The sequence below is a fragment of the Cinclus cinclus genome, chromosome 1 (genome assembly GCF_963662255.1).
Source record: "Cinclus cinclus chromosome 1, bCinCin1.1, whole genome shotgun sequence".
Lineage (NCBI taxonomy): Eukaryota > Metazoa > Chordata > Aves > Passeriformes > Cinclidae > Cinclus > Cinclus cinclus.
Genome location: NC_085046.1, coordinates 112230425 through 112257517, shown reverse-complemented (window position 1 = coordinate 112257517; position 27093 = coordinate 112230425). Strand labels below are relative to the sequence as shown.

The window sequence follows — 27093 nt, the reverse complement described above, 5'->3', positions numbered from 1 at the left end:
TTTGGGGACTTCACATTGGTCCAGAGAAAGAAGTGTGTTCTGAAAACTTTTAATATATTTTTTGACACATTGTATTTTTATCAATACATTCATATTTTAGGTCTATATATGTATATGAATCTGTATAGAACATTATGAAATTTCTGCAGGGAAATGATACTTAGAAGCTCATTAATACATTTTCTGATCTCAATAAGTTAATACGATATTACTTTTTTTTCCCAGGAACTGAGATATTAAACATAAGAAAACACTTCATTAAAATTAGATGAAATATGGATAAAGTTCTGAAAAAATACTAACTGCAGCTTTAAACAGCATGCAACTGAAACACACTTCCCATGAACTTGACTCACAGAAATATTTTTTCTATTTTTCTTGGTAATAATTTTATTAGTAGTGCTCCTATAGAAGTGTTAATCATGTGACTGCATGTGTCACAGATATTCCATTTTGCTAGCAGATTTATGCTACTTCACAGAAAACATATGAGTAAAAATTTTTTGGCAGCTTAATTTTGGTGGTAAAGATGACCACCAAGAATATGAATGTTTATGCCTGATATGATTATATCATGTTCTTTTATGAAAAAGTGATCTGGAGTAGTGTGGGTTTTAATTCTTAACCAGTGCAGTAGCATCTGCAACGAGATGAAAGGATTGACTGGATTTGTGTTTAAGGGGAGCAGGGGATGTCATCTGCTTTGACTTAAGCAAAATTTTTAGCACAGTCTCCCACGACATCCTAATGTTGACACAACTTATTTATGGACTAGATGAATGGACAAGTACATGAGTAGAAAACAGATGGATCATTGAATTCTGGTGGCTAATGGTTCATACTCCATCTTTTTATCTGGGTTCCTTAGGGGTCTGTCCAGAAGCCCAGCCCAGTTCAGTAACTTCCTCAGTGTCTTGGTGGACAATGGGTTAAACATTGTATGCTGACAGTGATGAAGGGAAAAAAGCAGTGGGCTGTGTCAAGAGAAGACTACCAGTAGATCAAGGAAAGTTATGATTTCGTTATACTTGGTACTAAGTCGGCCACATCTAGAACAGCACATCCAGGTCTGGGTACCTCCATTCAAGGCAGAAGTTGATCAGCTGGAGCAAGTTCAGCAGGGAACTATCAAGATAGTTGGAGACAGCAGCATAACTCTGTGAAAGCAAGGTTTGTTTAATCTGTAAAAGAAATGCCTGCAGGTAAAAAAGTCATTTTTAGGCTGAGCAATCCTGAGAAAATAATAGTGTGGCAAGAAAGAATGCTTTCCTTGTAAGTGGGTAGTGCCTCCTGCCTCCTAAAGCTCAACATGCATATATATCAGGTGAGCTTGGGCTGCTAAGCAGCTCTAATGAAACACTAAACACTGCAAGAGATTTCCTTCAAGTTGTATAGTAGTAGTTAAGTAGTAGTTTACTAATGTGCAGGGGTAAAGTATTGTTTTCACATAGACAGTAAAGAAAAATATAAAAAATTGGAATTCTAGGGCTTATTCAGGTCTCTGAACTTCCTGTGTCTGCTGGGAGGGTTCTTCCTGCAGAGTAGTTCTTGTTGCTGTTCCTGGAATGTTGGAAATTTACAGAGTAGAGCTGTTTGGCAGGGGTGGTGAACGCTCCTGCTAAGGAGGTGATGGCCTATGGATTCTGAGCTGTGCCTTGGTTTGATTTGATAGTGCTTAGCCTCTGTTTTATTCTTACTCCCTTAAATTTTATGTGAATATTTTTTCTAAGGAAGAAAACTGTGTAAAGGAAATCATAAGAAATCTGATGCATTTTCATTTGATTGGAAATGAAAACTGTAGAAAAAAAGAGAATGATTAACAAATATTTGTAAATCTACCTTTCCTTATGCCAAATCAACATGACTAACAGTGGGGACTAGGAGCTAGAGGTAGAAGGAAAGAAATGAAGCCTCTTGGGTCACTGGTAGAAAATTCTCTACTTGGGAATGTAGACTACATTGTAATCAATCTTTTACTGTAGGGATTTGTACTGTGAAAGATATTAGGAGTGGCTGGGAAGATACCAATGTAATCAGTCCTGGAGTTGTGCCAGACTGTTCAATCTGTCCTGTCCAGATGTTGTCCTTTTAGGCCAAGGAAAATACCTCTGCCCAGCTTGCTTCCTCCTTATTGCAGAGGCAGGTTTGATATTTGCACTATCTGTTTACAAGTTTGGTTTGTAGTCCTGAGTCAGGCTGGGCTCATCAAATACAGGACTATGCATCAGGCAGCACTGCTCACAGGACTTGACTAAATTCTAGTAACTATTTTTAAATGTTCTTTTTTTACCTCTCTGATTAACTGTTTCCTGTTTCAGTCTCCTCCCAGAAAACAACCTGCCCCATTTTTTTCCTTCCACTGAGCCCAGTTTGCTGTGTCATTTTGCCAAGTCAGTATTTCTGAAACCATTGCTAAATGTGCTCATGGCCTTGCATGAAATTTCTGCAACAGCTCCCAGGGCACTGCTGAACTTGCATGACTGCACTTCAGCAGAAGGTGCCCAGTGGTCCTCTTCAACTGGCTGTGAAGTCTGACCTTGTGACTGTCTCTCAACTGCCTGTGAAATCCACCCATTCTTCACTGCACTATCTATATAGCTTATTAGTGTCTCCTTTTATAATCTCTCAATATTTTTAATTTTTTTTTATTTTGCATGGATAGTTTTAGCATGTCCTGTTCAATTGATTTAGCTCAAGGTGGAAGCAGTGTTGCTGTTCTCCTGAGCCCTAACACTGATATCATCATCCTTAGTTATTGCTGTTGATGACCAGCTGCACAAAGGGAGATGAGGAGATAAAGACACGGCTGGTGATGGGTGGTTGAAGCCCCTTCAGGTTCCTTCCATACATCCTGGCACAAGAACCCATCTGCCAGGGGTACCTGGGAATCAGTGTGCGAATGGAAATGGGAGAAAGCTCTGCCTAAGTTCTGAGCTAGTAGGAAGTGAGAACTCCAATATTGTGTGAGTATATGCCCCCACAGTGGCTGTGATAAGTAAGCCTCGTTGGAAGGCTAGATAGGGCATCACATTTATTAGATCTTGTATGCAATATGAGAGTTGGCTGACTTAAAATATGGCAGTGTGAGGTCTCATCTGCTCACGGTTGCACTAACAGACTGTATCAATGAGACAGGGAATCTTTTTCTTGTCATTCCTGGTCACTGAGGGCACGGAAAGCAGAACAAGTACGAGTAGCTGTAGTCTCAGCTGTCATTGCAGTATCAGTGTGGAAATAAACACTTCAAAACTGGATACTGGAAAAGTCCCTAGTTCTAATCCATGGTTAAGCCAGATAACTTTGGGTTAAATGGGAATTAAATGGGAATGTGCTCTGGTTATGAGACATTGGATCCCACCACAGCTGTAAGGCAAAACTTAAATACTGCAATCCTCTGGTATTACATGAAGAAACAGATCATCCAAATCACTGTTCACACTTTGATTAAGAAAGAAACAACAACAAACCAAAAACTCCTTTCCTAAATTATTTAAACTTGAAACTTTAAGAAAATTACATTGGTGCTCCCCATTTCTATCCCTTGTAGAGACCATTCTCAAACAGTTTCTTAATGGGCATGTACCACTTAACAATTAAAAACTGTGCGACTTGGGGTTTTTGAAAAAATTCTTCAATGTTTTGGAAGTAGCATTCGGTTGATTAATTCCTGTATTATTAGATCTTTACAAGTACTTGGCTGCAAGTACAACAAAGAAACAGCACACATAATCATTTCTGTGATTTACCATGTCCGCTGCCCAGTTACACAAACTCTGTCCAGAAGGGAGAGAAAAGGCATCACATCCTATACATCTGCTTATACAGCTTATAGGTATTGCTATTGCAAAGGCATCAGGGCTTCTTTCATTGGTTTCTGGAGGTCAAATTTCATGAGCAAAGTGAACGAGGCACAATGGGCAATGCTGATTAAAATGGAAATATAAGGTTTATTCTTGTAGCAAAAAAAAGTTCAAGAGATTGGTATCAATAAATCTACTTCTCCTTCTGAAACAGCACTGGGGTTGCCAATGGGAATTTCAGGGGAATTATACAGTTGGAATATGATTATATTCTTGGACAGCTTTTGTTTCTTTGTTACACACTATCTAACACCCCATCAAAGGTATAAGTGTTTTGTTATAATTTTAAATCTCTTTTGTAAGTGCTGCTATAGAATTGGAATCCTTCCTTTAATCAGCTGTCAAATTGACCAGTGTATGTAAAAGTTCTACAACTGCATCAAAGTGTGGCTGAAAAAGGACGAACTTGAAATTTTGATTTCTATGTGTTTGAGATGCAGTTAATTTAGTAGATAAAGAAAAAATCTTGAAGAGACAATGTTTATTCTGAGGATTTCTTTCACCTGGAGGAAGAGCTTTTAGAACCCTGTTAGGGTGGACCCTTCTCATTTAGCTGTGCATATTTGGTTACTTGTCTGTGGTGATTGTGAAAGAAGAAAACTATTGTGAATTAAATGTTACTATAATACAGTGTGTTCTGTGGTGCTTAGCCACCTTTATGTACATGATCTGCAGATATATAGCATATGTATTAAAGATACTTCAGTATGAGAAATCAATGTCATCTGCCAGTGTTATGTAAAATGATTAAAAAGCCGAAGTTCTTTGCTCTTTAGAACTTTAAAACATGCAACTTTCTGTTTATCTGGACTATGAGGGAGAGAAGCACATTTTCCTCCTTTCTATTAAGTTCTTTATTATGGGAACATTCCTCAAACAAAATATACCTGGAGTCTAACATTCCATCTCCAGAGGCAAAATACATTCTATTCTCAACATACTAGAATGAAGGACCGAATCATACTTTAAATTATTTGCCTTTTGCCAAAATATCTGGTAAATCTTCTTAGGTGAATTAAAAAATGATCCTGAATGCTCAAAGTACTTTTGTGAAATAAAATGTATGTTATGCATGTACAATGACAGCGGGAAAGGAAGAAGAGATTGCCAAGGACATTCTGAGAACATTTATTGATTGGAAACAAATCAGTGGAATTTTTTTTCTTTTGTTTTGTTTTGTTTTGCTGGATTGTTTTTTTCTTCACCATATTATATGAAGTGGTCTCTGTCTGGGTGTAATTTTTACTTTTTAGTGCCATCTGCACCTGTGGCCTTTGGACTTAATGTTTATGACAGATGGACTGGACTGTGTTTGCACCATTTAGTGTATAATCCTTCTGTATGTATCTATGCCATGCTAGGCAGTGGCACTGGCCCAATGGGCATATTTATTAGTTCAGACTTCCTGTCTGCTTCCATTGTTCTGTTGCTGTGTCCTTTGAGCCTAATGGACCTTGCTTTGTGCTGGGCCCACCTACAAAATATTGTTTCTGATTCATGCCAGATTATCTATTGCAGACTCTGATTTTTTTTTTCCTCTAACATGTTTGCCAGCTAGAACGCTTAAAATGGATCAATTCCATATTGTAAATGCTCTTCCTCTCCTCTCAGCCTGCAAGCTTCATTTTGGAACAAGCTTGCTAGCTTTGTTTGCTAGTATCAAGATACTTGATAAAAACAGGAGAAGCATTTTTATGGAAAAATGTCACCTCTCACTACCTGAGCTGCTGTTCTACTGGAAGCAGAAGTTGTCCCCAGTAAGGCAATGGCCCCTGTAGAAGAGGGTGCAATAAACACAGCCTGGGCTGCAGGAGATGCTGGCTGGCTCATGGCCTGCAGCCTGGGGCTGGGTGACACATCCCATCCCTGCACTGTGTGAGGTGGGAAAAAGGGTGGGCTGCTATTGAACAAGGGATGTTGCTTTCTGGATCTGAACAGCAAAACAAATGCAGCACTTGGGCACTTGCAATTTTTCAAGGTATTTGTGAAAGTAATAATCCACAGATGTGATATCACATAAACGAAGAACAATTCATTATTGATCATTTATCTAATGAAACCATGAGATAATTTTTAATTTTTAATTTTTTAATTGAGATAATTTTAATTCTAAAATTTTTGGGCCTGTTACAGAAAAACATGAAATGAGCATCACATTTTAATTGTAGTCACATTAAATTAGTGGCAAATTTCAGACAGACAATTAAGTATCAACCCCCCCCTTCTAAAAATATAATTTTTCAACATGTATATATATCCTAACAGTTAAAAAGGCTTTGTAAAATATTTCTCCAGGAAGTAATCATGCCCCTGTAAACTCTCTATGGAGAGAGAGATCACCTATATATCTTCTCATATTGCATAGGAAGACTATGCAGTGTGGTTCATATTATCATAATCATGAGAAAAGGAAACATTTTCTGCATCATACACCTGAGATAACAGGGACAGATAGTTTCTGGTGTGGGTATGCCTACCAATCAGATTTCTGCAGGATGAGAATTAAGACCTGTGAGGGAGAATTTATAATTTCATAAATAAAAAAGCAGTTATCAGCAACATTTTCATGTCTAGAAAAGGCTTCTTTATATTACTGAAATAAAGCTGTATAGTAAAAATGAAGATATTATGGTGGCATAATCATGACTAGGAAGTTGGAAAAAATTTCTTTTCATTCAGCCATTTTAAATTTTGCATTTCTACCTTGTAGAAACAACTCAAACTGTCAAATATATATCCAGAATATGTTACTTGTGATCTTGGCCTTGAGAAGAAAGCACGTGAAAATACGAAAAAGTCCATATAGGTATACTCATATGTGCTTTGTATACCTGCCTTTTTCTCATTCACTTTTAATGCTGCTGAATACTTAGAACTTTTGAAGATCAAACACCCAAATTGCAATGGTGAAACTCCATATAGGCAATCTTTGCAGAGGAATATGTATATTTCCAACCCTGAATTTAATATTAAAACATATTATTGAAATTTGAAAATCTCATGATTGTATGTTTTGCAATTATCTTTCACACCAAGCAATTTATATTTGTTTCTTTTCGTGATATCTGGAAGAGTTTCATGGATTTAGCCTATTAGTTGCACATCTTGAAGGAATATTTTTAAGAATGAAGTGTAAAAAATGTGCAAGCTAGTTGTAGCAAATCCTTTATAATACCCTTCAATTTGAATTAGCTGTGTGATGGTTCTGATTTTTTTTTCCCTGTGTTTATTGTGGCAGTATCACAATTTTTTTCTGATAGATTATTGCTCACCTTCTCCATGAAAAAGCAGTTTTCTAAGTTACTTTTCTCTGCTTCCAGTCAGTGTGAGGATGAAGTATCTACTCAAAAGTTCTGTAAAAGCTGCAGTATCTCCTTATTTGTAAAAAATAATTTATAAATTTTAAGGTGAAAGCAGAGGCTGGTACAGAGATGTATCACAGAGAAGGCAGGATATTACAGAGTGGTGGTTTTTTTTATTATTTGCTTTTCTTTCTTTTGCTTTATGGAGTTCATAGCCAAAATTCAGGACAACAATAGAGATATTATCCAAGTTTGCCAGAACGGAGCAGGAATCTTCTCCCACTAAAGTCTGTTGGTTGCGTGATAGGATTAGCTTTAAGGTTATTGCAGTGTTTGAGTTTCTGATTTGAGCCCTCTGCAAATAATGACCTGAGGGGTTGTGTCATCATGTAGACAAGCTACATGGCCACTTAGCTGTGATTATCCTAACTTCAGTGCCAGTAATATACTGTGCCCCAGAACTGTGGAGCTAGGTATCATGTCCTGCAAATGGAATTATTCTGTTAATCACGGAAGAGCCCGGGGACTGAGCTGATGGAAGCACATAATAGCAAGGTTATACCTATCAAGGATATACAGCTTAAATCTCTCAACTGTGAGGCAGGGTAGAGACAAGTGTTATATGATGGCCCTCCCTTGTGGATCACCATCATCATCATCATCATCATCATATCCCTTCCCTAGACAATACCTGATTACCAGCCAAGCCAATACACCTGACTGTCATCTTCCACCCTGGCATCTGCAGGGTTGCATCTGAAATGCGCACAACCAAGGGGGTTTTTCATTACCCTGAACATTACAGAGTCAGACTTATCTGGCCTTGACTGAAATCACAGTTCTGTTGGAGGAAGTATAAGTCCAAAGAGCTTTGCAGAACTTTCAAACTGGCTAATAGCTACCTGCATGTCTTTGGGGACATGAGACAGGAGATTGTGGCCATCTGCAAGCAGATAGACTGGCTTTCCCCATCCATGACTTTCCAGGGGCTGACCAGTGGATTTGTCCTGATGTCTCCAGGCATGTTCAAGTCTGTTTTTCAGAAAGACCAATCTCTTCACCTCTTAACCCGCTGAGGGATTCCACGGAGGTGGCTAATTGTAAGATCCATTAGGGAACATTTTTTCTGCTGAAACACCATTCATTGCTGCTAGATCACCTGTGACTTCAGAAGGCCCCACTGCCAGGTTACTGTGAGCCACACCTGGCACCTCCTGGAGGGGTTCTGGCCATTGATTGATGGAAGTTCTGCAGCTTTTTGCTCCTCCACCAATTTTCTTCTCAAATATGTCTGCACATACTATTTAATCCCATTACGTTGTTCTATCTTTGCAAGTTATTTTTAGTGTTAATACATTTCTGATGCTTTATACCTAGATGTTAGGAGTAGCCTGATCTCATTTGTGATGCAATTGAATCATTCTTCATGTCTGCTCCTTACAAAATCAAAACATTTCTCCAGTGTTGAACACTAGGTAAAAGGACATGGAGATAAACTCGTCAAACGTGGTAGGAAGAAAAAAGCTCAAAAATTGCATTTAATTTATGAGTAAAGAGAATAATACAATGTGATTTGTGCACCTTCTTGCTATTTCAAAAATATTATATTCTTTCTTCTTTTTGTTTGTAGACTGATATATACAAATGACAATGTATAAAAAATCTTTGCACCATAATAAAATTGTTTGAAAAAATTAAAAAAGCAATCGTCAAAAAAGGCAAACACTGGAATAACAAATGTTAGAGTAAAATGAATGTATTTGTAGAAAGCTTTTGTGAGAGATCTGTATAAATTCTCTTGTTTTAATTAAAGTTCTTGTTACATAACGACCTAAAGTTTTCATCGGTTCTGTTTCTTGTTTTGTTAGATATCATCAGGTCCTGCCTAAAAAATAAAAAGGACTCTGCACATACAACAATCCTATGTTTCTGCCCTGGTGGTGGGGAAGGGGAAGGGTGTGAACTTATTGGAATCAGTTGTTTCTCTGTATAGGCACTCATAGACAGGGCAGATCAATTCCTTTAGCCAAAGCCAGTAAGCAGTCCAACAACTTACTGTTCTTGTGGTAGTCTTTCAGTGCTAGGAAAAGTAGTTTTTCATGTGTTTGGCAGCCCCACATGTAAACCTCACAGCTCAACTTCTGCTTGTGGCTGAGATTGATATGGCCAGCAATAGACTCTCTGTGAGATTATTTCACTTGTCTCCCTCTCTGTTCTCAATCTTTTTCTCTTCTGTCTGTTAGTTGTATTTGTCTTCCACCAGTTAATACTGCAGTTAGTGAGAATGAGAAAGTAATTCATTCTTTTTACAGGTCTTAAGTCTTTCTTCCATCTACCTACATGTTTTCCCAAACTCCTGTGATTGCTTGGGCTCAAGCAACAGAGACAGATGGAGGTTGTCACATCTACATACAAGTGATGAAGAGATGATGGCTGTTGCCCATTGACTTGCAGTGGCAGACACATCTTTAACTTGTACCTCAAAGGAGCCCCTTTTAGGGATCCTGTCACCATCTATGATTGCTGAAAATGCAAAATCCAATCCTCAGCTCTCATGTACACTGCCACTGACTCATTGCGTTACAACAGCAAGACATTTACACAGCAAAATTCTCACCTAGGAAGAGCTCAGCCAAGGGAAATATGAGATTAGTGCATATTGAAAATGTCTTGTAACATGTAATATCAACATAGAAATCTGAAATTCAGCACACTTTTCAACTGAGATAAATTTTAAGGAGGTTATTGCTGTATGTACTCATTACCAGAAATCTGAATTTGAGAGTAAATTACTACCTAATATCTCCTTAACTGAAGCTGATATCAAAGTTAGATTCTTCGTTATGTTACTGACAAATTTTTTGAGGATCTAGATGACTCAGTGAAAATGTCTTCACAAAATGATATTGTTGGGCTAAACGTGTAGATAAATACTTAGGCATGTTTGTGTAATATTGGTGCCTGGAAAGGCTGACCTGGAACAGTGGCTAGACAGAGCAAAAGGAATAAAATAGCCATTTATTTATCTACATATTGGGGTCAGTTTTCCAACCACAGCCCCAGGTTATGAAGTCTCAACCCCTTGAGATTTGCCCCCTTTCCCTCGCTGTTGTTCATGCTTTTTGGGTACCTTGTCCTCGACTCTCAAGCTGGGAAGGGATTGTTTTGTCTAACCACTCTGTGAAGAAAACTTAATAACACCTAATATGAAATTTCAGAGTTACACACCAAGCAGCAGAGAATCTGAAAAATATAAAAGCTAGAATACAAGGCATTATTTCGACCCTAAAATTAAGGTAGCTGATCAGGTCACTGTGGGAATTAATAGCTCAAACCTTGATAAAAGCTGCAGCATTGACTGCTTGTATTTATGTTAACTACTATCTTCATAGATTAAAAGTTGTTTCCATTTAAAATAGAAGGTGCATTATGTTTTCCCTGTGTTAATGCAAAAAACAAAAAGAGATGTACTTGGGGAGGAACAGGAGGGAAGGGACCGATGAAGACTTAGAATTTCCATTAATTAATCAACTTTGCTATAGAGAAATAATGGGTGAAGTAGCAAGCAAAATAATTTTTGCATGTGTGTGTGTGGAATAAATCCAAATGTATTAAAAGACCCATTAATTCAAAGTTCCCAGTGTTTAATACTACCCTCTATTTTTGGTACTCTGATATTTGAGTTTGTAGAATATATATATATTCTCTTCCTTCTGATTATTCTGTAGTCTTTTCTGTTAATTATCATCTGAAAGACTATGTAGTCCACTTCTAAGTGGACATAAAAATGCAGTAATTCTCAGAAATTGTCCCACTGATGCCTATGAAGCTATTTGCAAGAGAAACTGCTGGCCAGAGTAAGCAAGGGCTCTATTAAAGGGTTCAAATGGAGTATAAAGTGAAATGTATGTTTACTTGACATATTCTTATACTCTAACATTCTTTTTGTTTAAATCCTTATTTCTTTTTCTACTTATATTTCTAACTCCTAACTCTTGCTCTGTTTCTTCTTCCTTTTTTTTTCCTTATTTTTCTCTTTCCTCCTCCTAATATTGCATTTTAACAAGATTTTATGAGTCACACTGATTCCAGGCAAACAAGCTGCTGTACTGTAAAATAAATAGCCTTGAAATGCTACAAAGTAAATCACTTGCCTTCAAGATTAAGCTTAAATGTTTGCTTCAGCTTCATGTCTGAACATCCTTCCACTTAACCAGATGATAGCAGACTTTTTGCCAACAAAACATATCTTTACTAAACCAGGGCCATCTTTCAATAAGAACAGAGCAGTATGATGCCCTCTGCCATCAAAACATGCCTCTAGCCCTATTTATTTATGAGGAGCTTTGTACTGGATACAAACTGATCATGAATGTTATCCAGCTTTATATAAGACATCACATGGTGTTGGTAATCTGATACAGGGTTTTAAATGGATAGCTACACTGCCAGTTTGAAGTGCCAGGACTTTTTTCAATTTTGCTATCAAATGGCATAGCATGAAGAAATAGTCAAGCCTTCACTGAGTTTATGGCTGCCGCAGAAGAATTTTTAGGTCTTTATTTTGCCTTTTATTCTTCTGAATAAAATTATCTATTTCATATTTTTAAAGGCAATCCTGGAAACAAATCATTTTAGGAATAATAATGTATGTTTTACTCCTTTCACTCAAACACATCTTTTTCACAACCTTGTGTTTCTGCATCTGCTTGTTGTATTTTATTAAAATAGTTATACTTTGATTTTACAGGTCTGGACAGTCTTGAGAAACAGATAGGGCTGCAGAAAGAAACACTGACTTTTCTTCTGTTTATTCTCATAGAATTCTATTTGATCACATATACTTGTTATTGCAAATCTAGAGAATCAGCTTTACATGTGGATTAGGTATATAACTGACATTCACTTCATGCATGCATAGAAAAATCTAACCTGGTGTGAGAAACCTGAAGTGTGACTAAAATTCTGAATTTTTGCTTTGCAATATAATCTAAAGAATGGATGAGCATTAACATGGAAAATCTAGGCTTTTTTTTTCCCAGAGGGCACCTTTGCATTATTGTAGCTGAAATGCTTTGTGTGCTCTATCACTTTGATCTGAAAGCAAAAATCTGATGAACACTTCTTTGAGTGTTTTAAAGGTAAAGTTTTGCAAAAAAACTTTAGAAAAGCTTTGATGATTGCCTTGAATCAATAGTTTAAATTATTTTAAGACAAGTTAAAGTAAATTTCTGGAACTGGTCTACGCATGCTTAAGGGAAAGAAAATGGACTGATTTGGGCCTGACTTATTAAAAAAGCAGGTATGAGAAAAAAATATGCTAGAGGCAACATCTGAAAAAGTGAAGAGAACCTAACTTAAAATTTTGTAAGCAATTAAATGGTAGCATAGGTAAAGATGTCTCAAGACAACATTTCAGTCACCAATTATTTAGCAACCATTCATTTGCAATTGAAACAGCTTGAGTAGAGATGTGGCTGGGGGCAGGGAGTGGAACTGGTATGGAGAATTGCATGCTCAATATCTGTATATATGTTTCTTCTACCATGACAGAAAGACCTGTAGGTTTGTATGCTTCCCTAAGTTTGCACATTAGAGAAATTGAATAGCATGACTGAGTTTAAAAGGGGTGACATTAATGTGAAGTCTAAGGATTCTTTATGTGCATAAAACCATGATGGCTCATTCCATGAACAGCTGCTAGCCAATAAGCCTTTAAAAAGCCTTTTGGAGACGACACTGAAAATCAAGAGCTTACACTCTCACTGCAGGATTTGTACACTGAGTTTTCAAAAATAGGACACCTCCAAATACATGCTTAAAGGGTAATGTAAATGCCTCTTTGGGACTCAGGATGATATTAATTTTGTATCTCACTAACATAATTTGACCCCAGCCTGCAGCTAAGCCCCACAGAACCATTCTTTTACTCTTGAATGGGACTGTGGAGAGAATAAGAACAGTAAGAGAGAAAACCCACTGGTTGACTTAAAGATGGTGGGGTAAGTAAAATAAAAGCCACGCCTTCAGGAAAACCAAAACAAAGAATTAATTTACAACTTCCCATTGACAGAAAAGTGTTCAGCCAGGAAAGCCAGGCTCCATCATGTGTAACTGCGACTTGGGAAGACAATGCCAACACTCAAATGTCCATTCTCTTATTCTTTTTTGTCTCAGCCCTGTATGCTGAGCATGTTGCCAAATGGTGTGGGATGTATATTTGGTCAGTTGGGGTCAGCTGTCCCATCTGTGTCCTCTCCCATGTCCTTGTGCACCCCCAGCCCACTCACTGGTGGGGTGGGGCTAGAAGCAGCAAGGCCTTGGCATTGCACAAGCCCCGCTCAGCAATAACAAAAACATCCCTGTGTCACCAACACTGTTCTCAGCACAAATCCAAAACATAGCCCCCTACCAGCTACTGTGAAGTAAATGAACTCTCTCCATGACAAAACCTGTGCACCAACATGACATTGAAATAGCATCTTTACTTAGCACCTAATAGAGAAGTTGTACAGTGTTAAGCATATTTAAACATAATTAAACTGCTTTGAGGTGGTGACTTAACTGTCCAAGTTTATATCTGATTGAATCTGGCTCTTCAGAATTTTTACTCCTGAGTTTGTGCGGGCTGCAGAACTCTCACAGTTTCAATGAGAACATAATGCTGTGTATAATAGCTGAAGCCCACTAGTGAAGTTATGTCAAGGCTTCTAACAAAAACCTTCTAGCTGGCTCTTTATGTTGAGGTTATACTGTCAGTTTTTGGGGGAGACTAATTATACTCTGTCTGCACAGTGTTTCTCTTTACTATAAGAAATAAATAATAAAATTTATGGATTTGTTTGTGCACTGGGAATTGCTGAAGATTTCATACTAGCTCTTCTCTCCTGCACTGAGAGAACCTTAGATATTAAAAATGTGATATCTAAAAATGGTAAGCTGAAGGAAAACAAAACCAGACTGTTTGTAACCTATGTTACTGCAGAAATGCAGAATATAATAGAAGAATGAAAGATGTTAAGATATTCAAAACCTTCTCTCTTTCTCTGATGCAAAAGTTTTTGGGAGCTAAAGGATGGGAGTGCCAGTTCGAAACCACCACATGTGTTCAGGAGTGGTAGAATTGTCCATGGAAAGGAGCATCACATTTCAGGGTTTCTATCCTTGTACATTCAGCACTAAGGATTAAGGAGCTGCAGTTTAATTATGGAGAGATGAGGGCAAGCTGGCAGAGGTACTACAGTCACATGACCACTCTACAAAGATAAACACAATCAGCATTTTTCTATACCTAAGTAAGATATTTTAAAATATGTTTCATTTTTATTAATTTAAAGCTATTTAAATTGTAAGGGTTTGTGGGACTGGTATCCTACATGTCCTAACGAATGCATAGGAAGAAAAATTATATCCCCTTTTAATGAAATTACAAAACATTTCCTTGAGATCTGATCCTGTAGCTTAATAGAATTGACTCATCTTATGGACAACTTAGCTAATGCTAGTGTAATCAGAGATGACTGTTGTAGCATGAGTTGGAAATACATCATTAAGGATGTAACAGCTGCAACTTCTGCTTAAAATTTGTCATTATATCTTGAAGTATAAACATTCAAAATATGGTTCAAAAGAAAATAGAACCTTCAGCTAAGTGACTTTCACCACTGAAATGGAATTAATAGTAAAAATACAAATGACAGACTCAGGTAGCATCTTTCCCCTGTGCATTATAAATTTGTCCCTTTGTGTTTGATGACTGTAGCTCTTAGGGCAAGATAGGAGGTCTTTGATCACAGTATTAAAGTATATTTTGCTTTTCCTTTTGCATACTTGATATGCCTCTTGTATGCAAGTATATTTGTTCTATATTTGAAAAGTGTTTCCTGTTAATCTTCATAGACCTTTTTTTCTTTAGCAGATTGCTTTGTATAAGTTACACTGTAAGGACGGCTTTAACAGTTGAACTGGCTGGTCGATTTGCTTTTTACAGTACATTTTATTCGACTAAATGTATGGTAGACAGACTTAAAACCAATACCTACAGGTATCTTTTCAGCACAGTGCTCAGGAAATTAACCATGGAGCTCTCATTAACATTAATGGGTGCTTAGTGGTTAATTTACTGTGCACCATACTAAAAACATTCCCCCCAGGGTGCTCACCAGGCTGTGTGGGAGATTTGTCCCTGCTGATGGTACTGTAATTGTATTTTATTAGATCAAGTTGCAACTGAAAGATTTTGATTTCTATGGCATCTGCGACTGACTCTGAGTCAAAGACAAAACACACCTGTGTTCATTATGAGTCAGCTGTGACAGCAAGATACTCCCCTCGAGGAGTTCTTGTGGGAAGATACAGTAGAAAAAAACCCATACTATCAGTGCTTCCAATTTCTTATAAATGGAAGGTTACAGCAAATTATTTTAATTATATATATTAAACATTGAAGTCATAAACTTTCAAAGTAACTTCAGAAATGTGTTTTCAATTAAAAAGAGAAGACTTTGAGAAATTAGGAGAAATCAACTGGAATCAAGAGCTTGGGAAATCAAGTATTAAAGAAATGAAAGTTTTCTCAGTCAGAGGTGCAAAAACTCCCTGCAATTCATGCACCAGTGCAAGATGATTGCACTTGAATTCTGTTCTGAATAATGAATTTTAGGAAGCATTTACCTTTAGCATAAAACTGTAAAAAATGGGGAAAGGAGAAAGAATCCTGTGCTTTGTTGAATAGAAATTGATGGGACAAAGGAAGAAAAAAACCAGCCCTTGTCTTTGTTTTAGAAAGATGATTCTTAATTTTGTAACAGTACATGAAGAAGGCAGATATGCTTAAAATTATCTTTTACCCAAAACAGATCCAAATTATATGTGTTTCATTTATTAATGGGACCAATGCTAAATACAAAAGTAAATGCAGGCTTACTAAAGCAAATCTCACTAAGCTTATTGTATGTGTATGTGAAAGAGGTGGGAGACAAAAAGATTATGTGCTTCCCAAAACACTTGAATATAAAATAGCAATCAGACAGAAAGTGTTAAGAAATATGAATGGTTCCACCATAAAACTGTGGAGTAATAGAAATGCTAGCTTCATTTAAGACAAGAAAAAAATAGGGAGCAGGCTAATATGGATTTATAACTGTGCCCTCATCAGAAAACAAGTTAGAAAATATTGATGATATGGAAGAGATGGAAGTAAAAAGCATGAAACAAAGGGCTCACAGGCCATGTTAGATAGATCTCAGGTAAGAAATTTTTGTTGTTGAAAGAAGTGAAAGTCAGTCTAATTTGTCTGGACTTCAGAGACCTATGGGGAATCATGGGCTACATTGAGAAAAATGGGGATTAATAAGGAATTCTTGAGTGAGTGAAGAACTGGCTAGAAGAGAGATGAGTAGATATTACCTTTATACTAGTACACTGCTTGTGTATTGCTGCTTGTCTGATAATATAGATCCAAAAATGTTATTTATCTTATAACTTGTTGGCCGCTGGGGTTTTTTAACGATCTTTTTCATCACCATTTTCTGTAATGAACTGAAGAGCAACTGTTTGCAGTCTCTGTCACTTAAACTTATGTCATAAGTGTCACAGATTCTTATAATTCATAATGGTAGTATCATTCTTGTACACTACAGGCTTTAAAATCACTAGTTTGTGATACCCATCTATTATTATTATTTTTAAGCTAACCTTCTTGCCCCTTATTGCATATTACACTCTGAAGTCTTTGCTGCTCTTAAGCGACCTGCTAATATCCTGGGTGAGTCTCATATCAAAAAGGTGCATTAAAAATGTTTAGGACAGTGCTCTGCACTCTAATAGCTTCTAAGAAAGCAAAGAATAAAACTGAGGTGGTGTAGCCGTGTTTGAAGACAGAGAAAATTCTTGCCTTCAGAAAAAGATATTTCATTTGTTTCAGATGTATTTACAGAATATCTTTATAAAATCTGGAGGCATATTTAAAGTGGGTATCTGCCCAAGGGTAGCTAACAGGTATATTACAATCTCCAATTGTGGATGAACTGTAACACATGTAATAAAGTGAGTGGTGCAGGAAAAACACAGAATAAAATATTATATATCACAGCTGGAAATCTAATATCTTTCTTTTCACAGATATACGGATTGACTGCACATAGTATATCACAGCAAGTAAAGAAAGGTTAATGTGGTTACACTTCAAAAGGGTGATTCCAAAGCAGCTTTGCTGGGCTTGGAATAAAGCAGCTCTAGTGACACAGACGGAAGAAAACTTGCCTACCTTTCCCTCCATGGTTATAACATTTGTTGCTGTGGTTTTAGGTGATCACAGTCATCTGTTTCAAAATTTTTCAAAAGAAAATGACACAGCGTAGCTTTTGTTGCCCCTGTGTTTTATGCTTACTATAAAAATTCCGGGAAAGAAACTTCTACCATTTATTTTTAGGAGTGTCTGTTATTTAAACACTGTCAACTAATCAACTAATGTTCCTCTGCTAAAGTGAGATGAATTCCTGCACTAGGAAAAATTATGACAAAATATATTAACTGTTTTAGACGGTTCGTGCTGATTCTCCTCAGTAAGAATTTATTTTCCATCACTGTATTCTTCGGTGTTAGCAGTCTTGTTTATCTATTTATTCTTAGCTTTAGGGAAGATTGAAAATTCTTGTTGAGTGGGTGAGGCATTGAGCAAATAGTGCCTGTAGGAAAGAGTAGCAGGCCACAGCCTGCTCTTAAACGTAGGATACATAGGCATAGGAGGAAATAAAAAGTGCTACATTTATCATTATTTTAAAGAGATCTGCAAAGAACACACTTTTCCAGAAGTGTGGCAATTCTGGAGTAGACTGTGTATAAAGGGGCATTTATAGCACCTAGAATATACCCTTCATTGTTCCCACCATATGAAGACATCCTGTCCTCTATCAGATGTAAAGATAAAGTTCTATCAATGCCCACAGGAAGGCTGAGATTCTTCTGGAAAAAGTAATAAAACTTCCCAGGAAAAAATCCTGACTCCACTGAATGACATGGAAACCTTCCCACTGGCAGCTGTAGAGTCTGATTTTTCTCTCTAATTAGCGAAAAGTCAGCTGGAAAAAGAGACAGAACTTGATGCATTTCTTAACAAAGACGAGGTCCATCTTCAGTTTTTAAAGAAACTGAAGACTGAATACACTTTTTGCCATAAAAGTTAATTCTTAACCATGCAAGGAGCTGAAAAGGTGATGGCAAAACTAATGAGAGACAATAAAGTGTAGTATGAGTAAGAATAGATTGTGCATCCACTTTGATGATGAAAAATATTTGCTGAAACTAGCATTTTTGTGTTTAATAATTGAAAATAAAATTTTTTGTGATATACCTTCAGCTTTTACTAATATAAAATAGTTTGATTAGATGATCTGTTAGAAAAAAATTCAAAATGTTTTCCATCAGAAAATTCTCATCTAATGAAATTGAAGCATATGGGGGAATGGACAGACACATGCCAGCTAAATTTATTTAAATTGAGACATTGATCTGCACCTACACAGTATTTTTTTTCCAAATTTCTAGATACTGCTTCACAAAAATAAAGCCAAATATTTCACTGTAATGAAAAAGACTATTTTAATATCTTTGGCATTTCCCAGATATTATTTGCTTTGACTTTTCTTGTTCTTTCTCTTTTAATTTATCATAAATGGATACCTCTCACTCCTTGCAGTGTGAACTTAAAAATAAATGATAAGATTTTTGCTAAATCAATCTCTGTTAGTTTTAAGAGTGCTCAGAGTTTTTCTTATGAATATGTATTGAATGCACTTCCTGTGGATGCAGGCATACATCTTTGTATTTCTTCATGGACCTTCAGCTAGAACATGAGATTGGGTAACCTATGTGGTTTGACACGGGGTGTGCACTTGTACTGCAGCTGCTACAAATTGTTTGCCAGTTTCCTAGCAGTTGCATTTTTTGTCTTTCGTTATGACATGAAAAAGAATTCTTATCTGGTCTCATCATTGCCTGATATATTTAGAACACAGAGATTGTTGGTTGGGAAAAATGAATGATAATGGGATGGCTTCTGTACTAGAAACACACATAAATGTTTAGTGGGCCCCTTAAAACTTTTTGTAAAACACCTGACATACTGCTATCCTGCATGGAAATGACAAAACGTTTTGGTACTCGAATCTGGGCTGACTATGAACTGCCCTATATCAGCATGACTGATGCCAGCTGAGAGTGTTCATGTTTTTTTCACGTACCTGCTGGTCACATTCTCTTTTACAGTTTCCATATCTAAGTCAGGCTCATTAGTGCACCATGCAATATGAACAAGTCCACATAGCTGCACAGAATAGGTTCCTGGATAAGCTGCCAGCACAGACGCCTACACCTTAAATTCTGTACCTTGGAGCACCTTGCCTTAGGTGCCAATTTTAGATGTCCCTAAAAAGTCTCTGTAACTTAATGACTACTGCAGTCAGGTAACATTCCTCCTATATAATTCCTCCTATATAATATTTCCTTTTTATTCTTCTTCCCCTTTAGCCTTTTCTGCACCACAAAATGAACAAGTACTATCTCTTAGCACTAAATAAAAAAACAGGCAATATCATGCCTATACGGATGTATAGCATATGCCTAGTATATGGGCTATAGTCTGAAAATATTCTGCTCTCATGTTGGAGAAAGCTCTGTACCTTTTACCACAGATCTGTGGTGTTCTTTCCGATGAACATGTGAATAGTGGTTTTCTGTGTATATTATCTCAGTGATGCTGTAGCTGCATAGTATGGCACAAATATATCTCGTGTATATTTACAAGCAGCAGAAGAGTCTAGTTTAATTATGCAAAAATATTTATCTCCTGTAATACCATATCTGAAAAGTGTATTTCCCACTTCCACAGTTAAATGTATCCTCATATCAATTTCTCATATGTAGTTCTCAACACAATGCTTTACATTTTCAAAGTGCTTTAGAAACATTAACTAATTAACTAATGCATGTCATTATGGGCCTGTGAATCTTGGATGTCAAAAGGTAAAAGACAAGGCAGCAAGAGTGAGTTAAATAAAACACAGATTAAATTGCCAGCATAGCAGCCCCCAACAAATTTCTCTATCCTGTGCAAAACTGTTTGATCTGCACTACTCTTTCTTGATTCTTTTGTTTGGCGTGAGGTAGCATTGCTTGCTGATAATCTTTCCCTTCAATTTAGGTCCAATAATTCATGGCACTTGTCTGTCCTGCTTTAATACATATGAGAATAAGATTGTACTGTCCTTGATATGTGGTTAAGGTAGCATTTTTTTCCGAGACATACTCCCTGCACATTCTCAGAATAGAAATTAATATAAATGCAGCAATCTTGACTTCTGATTCATACAAAAATCCGATTTGTCAATTTTGATCAGTCATGATCTGAAAATAAAATCTAAATATGAGACAATGATATTTGTGTCCTTTGATTCAGTTCTGATATTGAAAGGACTGTCTGTATGAAGGTGTCTGGTCTTTTTTCCTAGGAGAATGTCCCTAGTACTGGATACACCCTAATAGAAAAAAAGTCATTTGACTCACAGTTTATTTATAATAATTCCCTTTCCTTGGATCTCTTCAGATATGGACATAGAGTAATTTCTTGTCTAGATGAATTTTTATGGCTGTTTGTTCCTGACCTCCTTTTTCCAAAGTTCTTTAAGTCTTCCCCTACACATAAATATATGACATGTTCCTCAACTGACCCAGCTAAATGTTCTTCATTCAAAACAGAGTTCCTAATATGTAATGGTGCTGTATTTTCATGGCTGGAACCATGTTTTTTCATATGCAACTGAAATGCAACCTTCACTTGACCAAAACAAAACCCCTTTTTACAGTCACTGGGCATACTCTCTTTCAGTTACACTGAGAAACAACATTTTGTGCAGACTGATGAATTTGTGTAACTGGTGAAAAACTTGAGGATCCAGTGGTTTCATAGGAGATAGTGAAGCCAATCTTCTTGAGGGGATAGGTGGATTGTTCAGCCCAATTCCTTCTCTGCAAGAAGTGTAAAACAGCAGGTCTTACATGGTTAAGTGATTAATTGAGAAAATCAGGTCATACTTTAATTATCAGATTTCATTTAACGTAATAAAACGCTCAAAAAGCTCCAGGAAAGTTGCAAAGGGAGAAGGGAGAGTAGTGAAACACCCAAAGAGCATTGGTGTGACCATCAGGACAATACAGCAATTAATTCTTTCTTTGGGGATGGCCAGATGGGCAAGTTTTCTGAACTGATGTGAGCTTGTAATAAAAAGTTTGTAATACAAATTATTTGCTGAAGTTATTTTTAATTTTTTTTTAAATTAGAATTTACTTCAGTGATTTTATCGTCTTTCATTCTACATCCTCAAGCCCAACTCTTCAGCATTCCTAGGGGGCAAATAAAAGTTGTAGGTAAAAGGCATCTTAATAACTGCTGGATAATAACAAAAGTTCTGACAATTTAAATTGATTTTGTACCTCAGTATTAATAACTGCAGAGCCATTATGCAGCTATTAATGATGGTACAGCTATTATAATTACAGCTATTGTAATAAATGAGGAAATGATTTCACTGGCTTAAGCAGAAACATTATAGTATAATCTATATGAAATGGCAGTTTTCCCCCTCCTGCAGATACTTCATTAGCACAATCATACTTCTCTAGTAGTAGCACCTAAGAGTCCCTTACTGGTATGAAAGAATTCCTGATAGCAGTGCCAAGTTGCCTTGTAGTTAATGTGAAGAGGCCTGAACTATAAATATTTTTGTGACCTTTATGAATGCAACCAGATTGCTAATTTTAAATTATAAGTATAGAAACAGGTTGGAAAAGATGGACTGTACTGCTGAAAATTTGCCATTAACAAATTTTTTCCCAGAAATGTATGTTCAAGTGATTAATTACTTCATGTTACACTTGTCATAAATCTCCCTGGTGCACAGTGCTCCCCCATCTGTCTGTCTCATTTTCACAGTATCTCTTGCTCTAAGTGTAAGTGTAGTTCCCTCTCCAGATCTGTGGTTAGATACGCACCCAAAAAGAGTTTATAGAAAATGGAGGGCAGACGTCCAGCAAAGTACAATGTGCTGTTGATGGGGTTGTTTTGCAACAAGCTTTTAGAGACAGGGATTGTCTTTTAATGGTGTTCACAGTGCTGTTCACAGTGCCTCATTGAATGGGCTTCTCCCAGACTCGTCACCCATGGCTGAGGTATCTAATCTTTACCACAATCCAAAAATAACTGTATTCAGTTCAGAGATGTTCCTGGTTTTAATTTATCTTTAATAACAGTCTATAGATCAAATCTGCCTGTTACATTATGGTTAATAAATAGTGTTCCAGCACAGAGGTTCTAAACAAGCTATTTTGGCTGCTAAGGTGGAGACAGAGCTCTTTCTCCAGAGCTAATGAAACTTTTATAAATCTGGATTGGTCCCTGTCTATCAGATCTTGGGGGAGAATTTTATAATCAAAGCTTAACGAGATAAATGTCTATGGTTGGTACATTCAAGGACATCTTTCGCAGCTTTGTGAATAAAAGATATTATCACCTCGTATAAAGTAGGAAAGAGAGATGAGGTGCATGGACCTGAACTGTGCATCTGGGGCTAGTTTAAGGAACAGCGCTTTGTAAAATGTGATTGTAAAACTAGACTTCCCTGAAGCTTTATTTGCCAGTTAAAAAAAAAAAAAACCCTGGTTTATTTCTTCATTTAATATCCACATCTAATATATATCCCTAGGCCAATGCTAGATGGAGGGACTTAATTAACTGAAAACAGTTTGAGATTCTTCTAATAACTTTAATCTTAGAAGCACATTGATAGGTGTGTGATCAGCCAGATATCTACTTATTAAAAAACAAGTACTATGTTTCACTCCTACTCTACACAACTGCTGCCTTAATACTGCCTTAACTTTTTAAATTCATAACTAGGCAGTGATTTTGTCTTTTTGGTCATGTACAGATTAGCAAAGCTGGATCTTCCGTGTAAACTAATGCTTCTTTTAACATAATGCTTAAGAATCAGGAATGTTTCTTGTCTTTATTATGTATAATAATATTATATAATTCTATAATACTTTGGTGCCCACCATTTTTCTTTTTCTGTCTCCTAAAAAATTCTAACCAGACCAAAAAAAAAAAAAAATCCCAAACCAAACAATTAAAAAAACCCTAAGAAAATGTCTCTGGTATAGTCTGAGGAGGGAAGTCCTTTGCAATAATGACAACATATCCACAAAGGTCTGTGTTTCCCACTTCTTATTTCTACTTTATTCTATTTAAGTGAGCATGAAACATATATTTTTTTTCCCATTTTCTCCCTAGAAATGTTCATTCTTATATAACCATAGAGTATGTATTGAAATGGAGTACATGCAAGTAAGTTGTAATGAAAACTCTGTTCATAAAAAGATTAAATGTGATACCAAATGTTTAGTCAATTGTTAGTCTCTTCGATTAGATTCAACAGATCAACAGGCTGTTATTTTTGTGAATTACTATAATTCTGACACTTTTCTGTTTGCTTATAACATATGTTGTCTGCATTTATATTGTAATTTGCCTTGTAATTTGCAATATATTCTTAAGGAAACATCAAATGTTTCTTTGATATATAGGGTCCCCTAGAGTTAGATTTTCAAAAGTTAAGCTCAAATAAAACATTTGGATTTAAGCAGAAGAAAGGAAATTAATAATAAGATATTAATAAAAACTTTTTCAAGGAATTTCAGAACTTTGAAAAGAAAATGTTTGAAGTGTGTCTGTGTTGAATATGCCCCCAGCTCAATATGACATCACTCCTAATTATGGTCTTGAAAAATGACTATGTAGCATTTGAAACAGGATTTCTGTTGTTGACCATAATGGGGCAATATCGATAACAGCCTATACTGGGCCTCCGTGTGAACCACAATCTCTCAACACAAGGTTCATTGAGTATGAACAGGACCACACCTAGAAATCATCTACAGGACTTCTCAGGAACGCATTCGATGTTACCAAAATTTCTGCTGAGAACTAAATTCCTAAGTATCTTTATCAGGAATTTAATGTGGAGGTGCAGCAGACCCTCAACCTGAAACACCTTCCATTCCCAAATTAGGGAGTTCTTTACGAGTGTGTAGTACCAGGTTTAGGCTGCCCTTCTGGCTGACTTTGACTGGGGACTAGAACCTGGATAATTCTGTGCCCCGAGCATATCATTCACAGGGAAAGCATATCTACTTGAAACAGAATTTAAAAAGTGAGAGTACCTCTGCTTTTTTGCTAATGTATGAGGGAAGATATAGCCATTCTAGCTCTGTGGAGTGTTATGGTAGCACTGAAACTAAGACAAAAATTTTGTCTGTATATAGTTACATAGAAATGTTCTGTCTGCCTGTTTCAGGAACACCTACTCTGCCACACTCCCACCCATCACCACCAAGCTAGAGTTATAAATGTGGTATGAATAGTTAAATATTCAGTCACTTAGAGGGAAACTTTCTGGTAAGTTTGTTTAATGCCTGGCTTGTAAAAGACATAGTTTCAGCTTCTTGTCTCAACTCAGGCAGAAATATTAGGTTCCCTGAAATATTTTCCTGTTCTGTCTGTCTCCTCTCAAAAATCTTTCTTTTTTTTTTTTTTTCTCTCCTTTGATTCTTTTTCCGGTTGAAAAGAAACAACATAACACCATTAGATATCAAAGAAACTTTTGATTTTCCAGATAGGCAATGCCTAGTCCTCGGATTACATTATGCAAGACCTATGATGTGCTCCAAGTCCCCTTCTGGAGTCTGTCTGTTCTCCAGTAGTCTCCAGTAGTTGCCTGAGGGAGGATGACTCTATCTTGAAATTCAGAGCATTTACAGATCCAGGTTGAATCTGAGCACCTTCCTACCACAAAGTGTAAAAGGTGAAATGTGAGCTGCTATAGGACAATGGAATGTCCTACAATAAAGACTGAGCTGAAGAAGGAACACAACGACAGAAGGGAGAAAGATACATAGGGCAGCATGATTTTATAGAGGCGTGAACAAAAACCAAGTAGGATTCAAACACACTGAAGGAATTTCAAAAGAAAAATTAAAGACCTGGAACTTTTGGGATATTTCCATATTCATTTACTGTTTGAGAAGCTATTGCTTTTAGAATTTTACCAATTAATAAATGCATTAGCATTGCTTTATGATTTCTACTGTAGGAGCATGTGTTGGATATCTGCCTACTTGTAACTCCTTTCAGACAGCCATTTCCCTCCTATTTACCGGCTTTTTATCATTTTAATTACATGACAAATGCTACAAATTACAGATTTTTTTCCTGATTAATGTTGTTACTGAGGCATTCACTCTTGGAATACTGTTACAAGAAAAATATGTATTTATTCAATCTTTAGGATTGCTTAAATAATAAAAAACTTGTCACTTTGTATATTTCCTAGAAAAACATTTTTGTTTTGCCAGATCTTATGTTTCATACAGACGGCATGCACCATGCTACCAGTCAAAATACAGTATTACTGTAATATCAATATTTTATACACAACGGTTTCATAAGCAATAACCTTGTAACTTAAAACAATGATTCTCTGTCATAATACAGATAATTAGGGATGAGCATCCTCATTCTGTTCCTTTTTGATCGCCTCCTAATCTCTGTAAGTAAGAATATTAAACTCCAGTAATCCATAGATAATATGATGGGAGTGACTCACCACCTCACAGTTGTGTACTGGGACCAAATTAGTTACCTCAGAGGCATATTGTTTCCTACAAATGACAAAAACAATCCATAAAAGGAAAATAAAATAACTATTTTGTGTCCCCTCTGCCCCCCAGCCTCCCAGTCATTCTGAAAAATAGTTATTTGTAACAAAAAATTAAGTACAGTTCTAGATGTTATTTGGGGATTTAAATTAATTGAACCACAAATGAGAAATCAATAGGTTGTAACATTTCAACAAGTCAGAAGCAAAATCAAAGGCTACTGGGCATTTTTACGCTTATCTATCGAGTATCTCAGTGGGATTTTTGTGGGGAACCTCACACATATAAAATACATGGACAAGGTTTTAGAAGATAAGACATATAACCTGGTAACTGTGAACCTAATCATCAATGACCTGAACAGAAGTTCTGAGGGTATTTTCTCATATAATGCCTGCAAAACTCCAACAAACAACCTGCATCCTCTGAAATTTCTCACTTGTCTAGATAAACAAAATCAGCTTCTTCAGTCTTTATTTCCAAATCTTGTTTTCCAAACCTAATTCATTGCTGTTGCTTTCCCCTGGACTGTTTCCAGTTGATCCACATCTCCCTGCCAAAAACTCCATGTGATAAAGCCAGAACCAAGTAGAGTGGAAGGATGACTTCACGAATCTAACATGACACTCCTATTTGTACACTGCCTCTCCATCTTTGTATTTATGTATTGCCGTACAATGTTTGCTTCTTTCTTCACACCACTGAGCTGCTTTTAAAAATTTGTCCATCTCTTATCCTCCAAACACTTACATGCTTAAACTGACTTGAGTTTAAGGAGGCAATTAAGGTGTGTAAAGCAATGCACATATTTAAGCATTTAAAGGGTCAAGGGCAAATATTCCTGTCAAGGAGTTGTTATATTAAAAAAAAAAAAAAAAAGAGCCAACCAGAGTCAAATATACACTAACACAATAACAGAGTTCTCTAATGTAATTAAATCTTTGCTGGTCTGCACTTACGTGGCATCTAAGTGTACCATTGTGTGAAGAAGGAAATACTGTAATAACAGTATTCTGCATCCCAGATCTGCCATTGCTTGTGGAAAAGACAGAAAATTATCTTATTTCTAATTGAGTTTCAGTTTACTTTTTAAATAAATAGAATATATTTTCATTCACTGACTTTCAAGATTTTTTTAAGATACTAGCGAGAGTGAAAGCAGT

At 36.5% G+C, this 27093-nt stretch overlaps 1 protein-coding gene across 3 annotated transcripts in view; it reads left to right on the top strand.

The window, feature by feature from the left end:
* Positions 1 to 27093, top strand: part of ST18 (ST18 C2H2C-type zinc finger transcription factor) — a 167625-nt gene that overhangs the window by 6246 nt on the left and 134286 nt on the right. Inside the window, exon 4 of one of the 3 annotated variants that reach the window (XM_062501603.1) lies at positions 12535 to 12561. The exons of the other annotated variants lie outside the window; for them this stretch is intronic. Coding sequence (XP_062357587.1) covers positions 12535 to 12561 — 27 coding nt within the window. The remainder of the gene's footprint in view (positions 1 to 12534; positions 12562 to 27093) is intronic. 3 annotated transcript variants of the gene reach the window in all.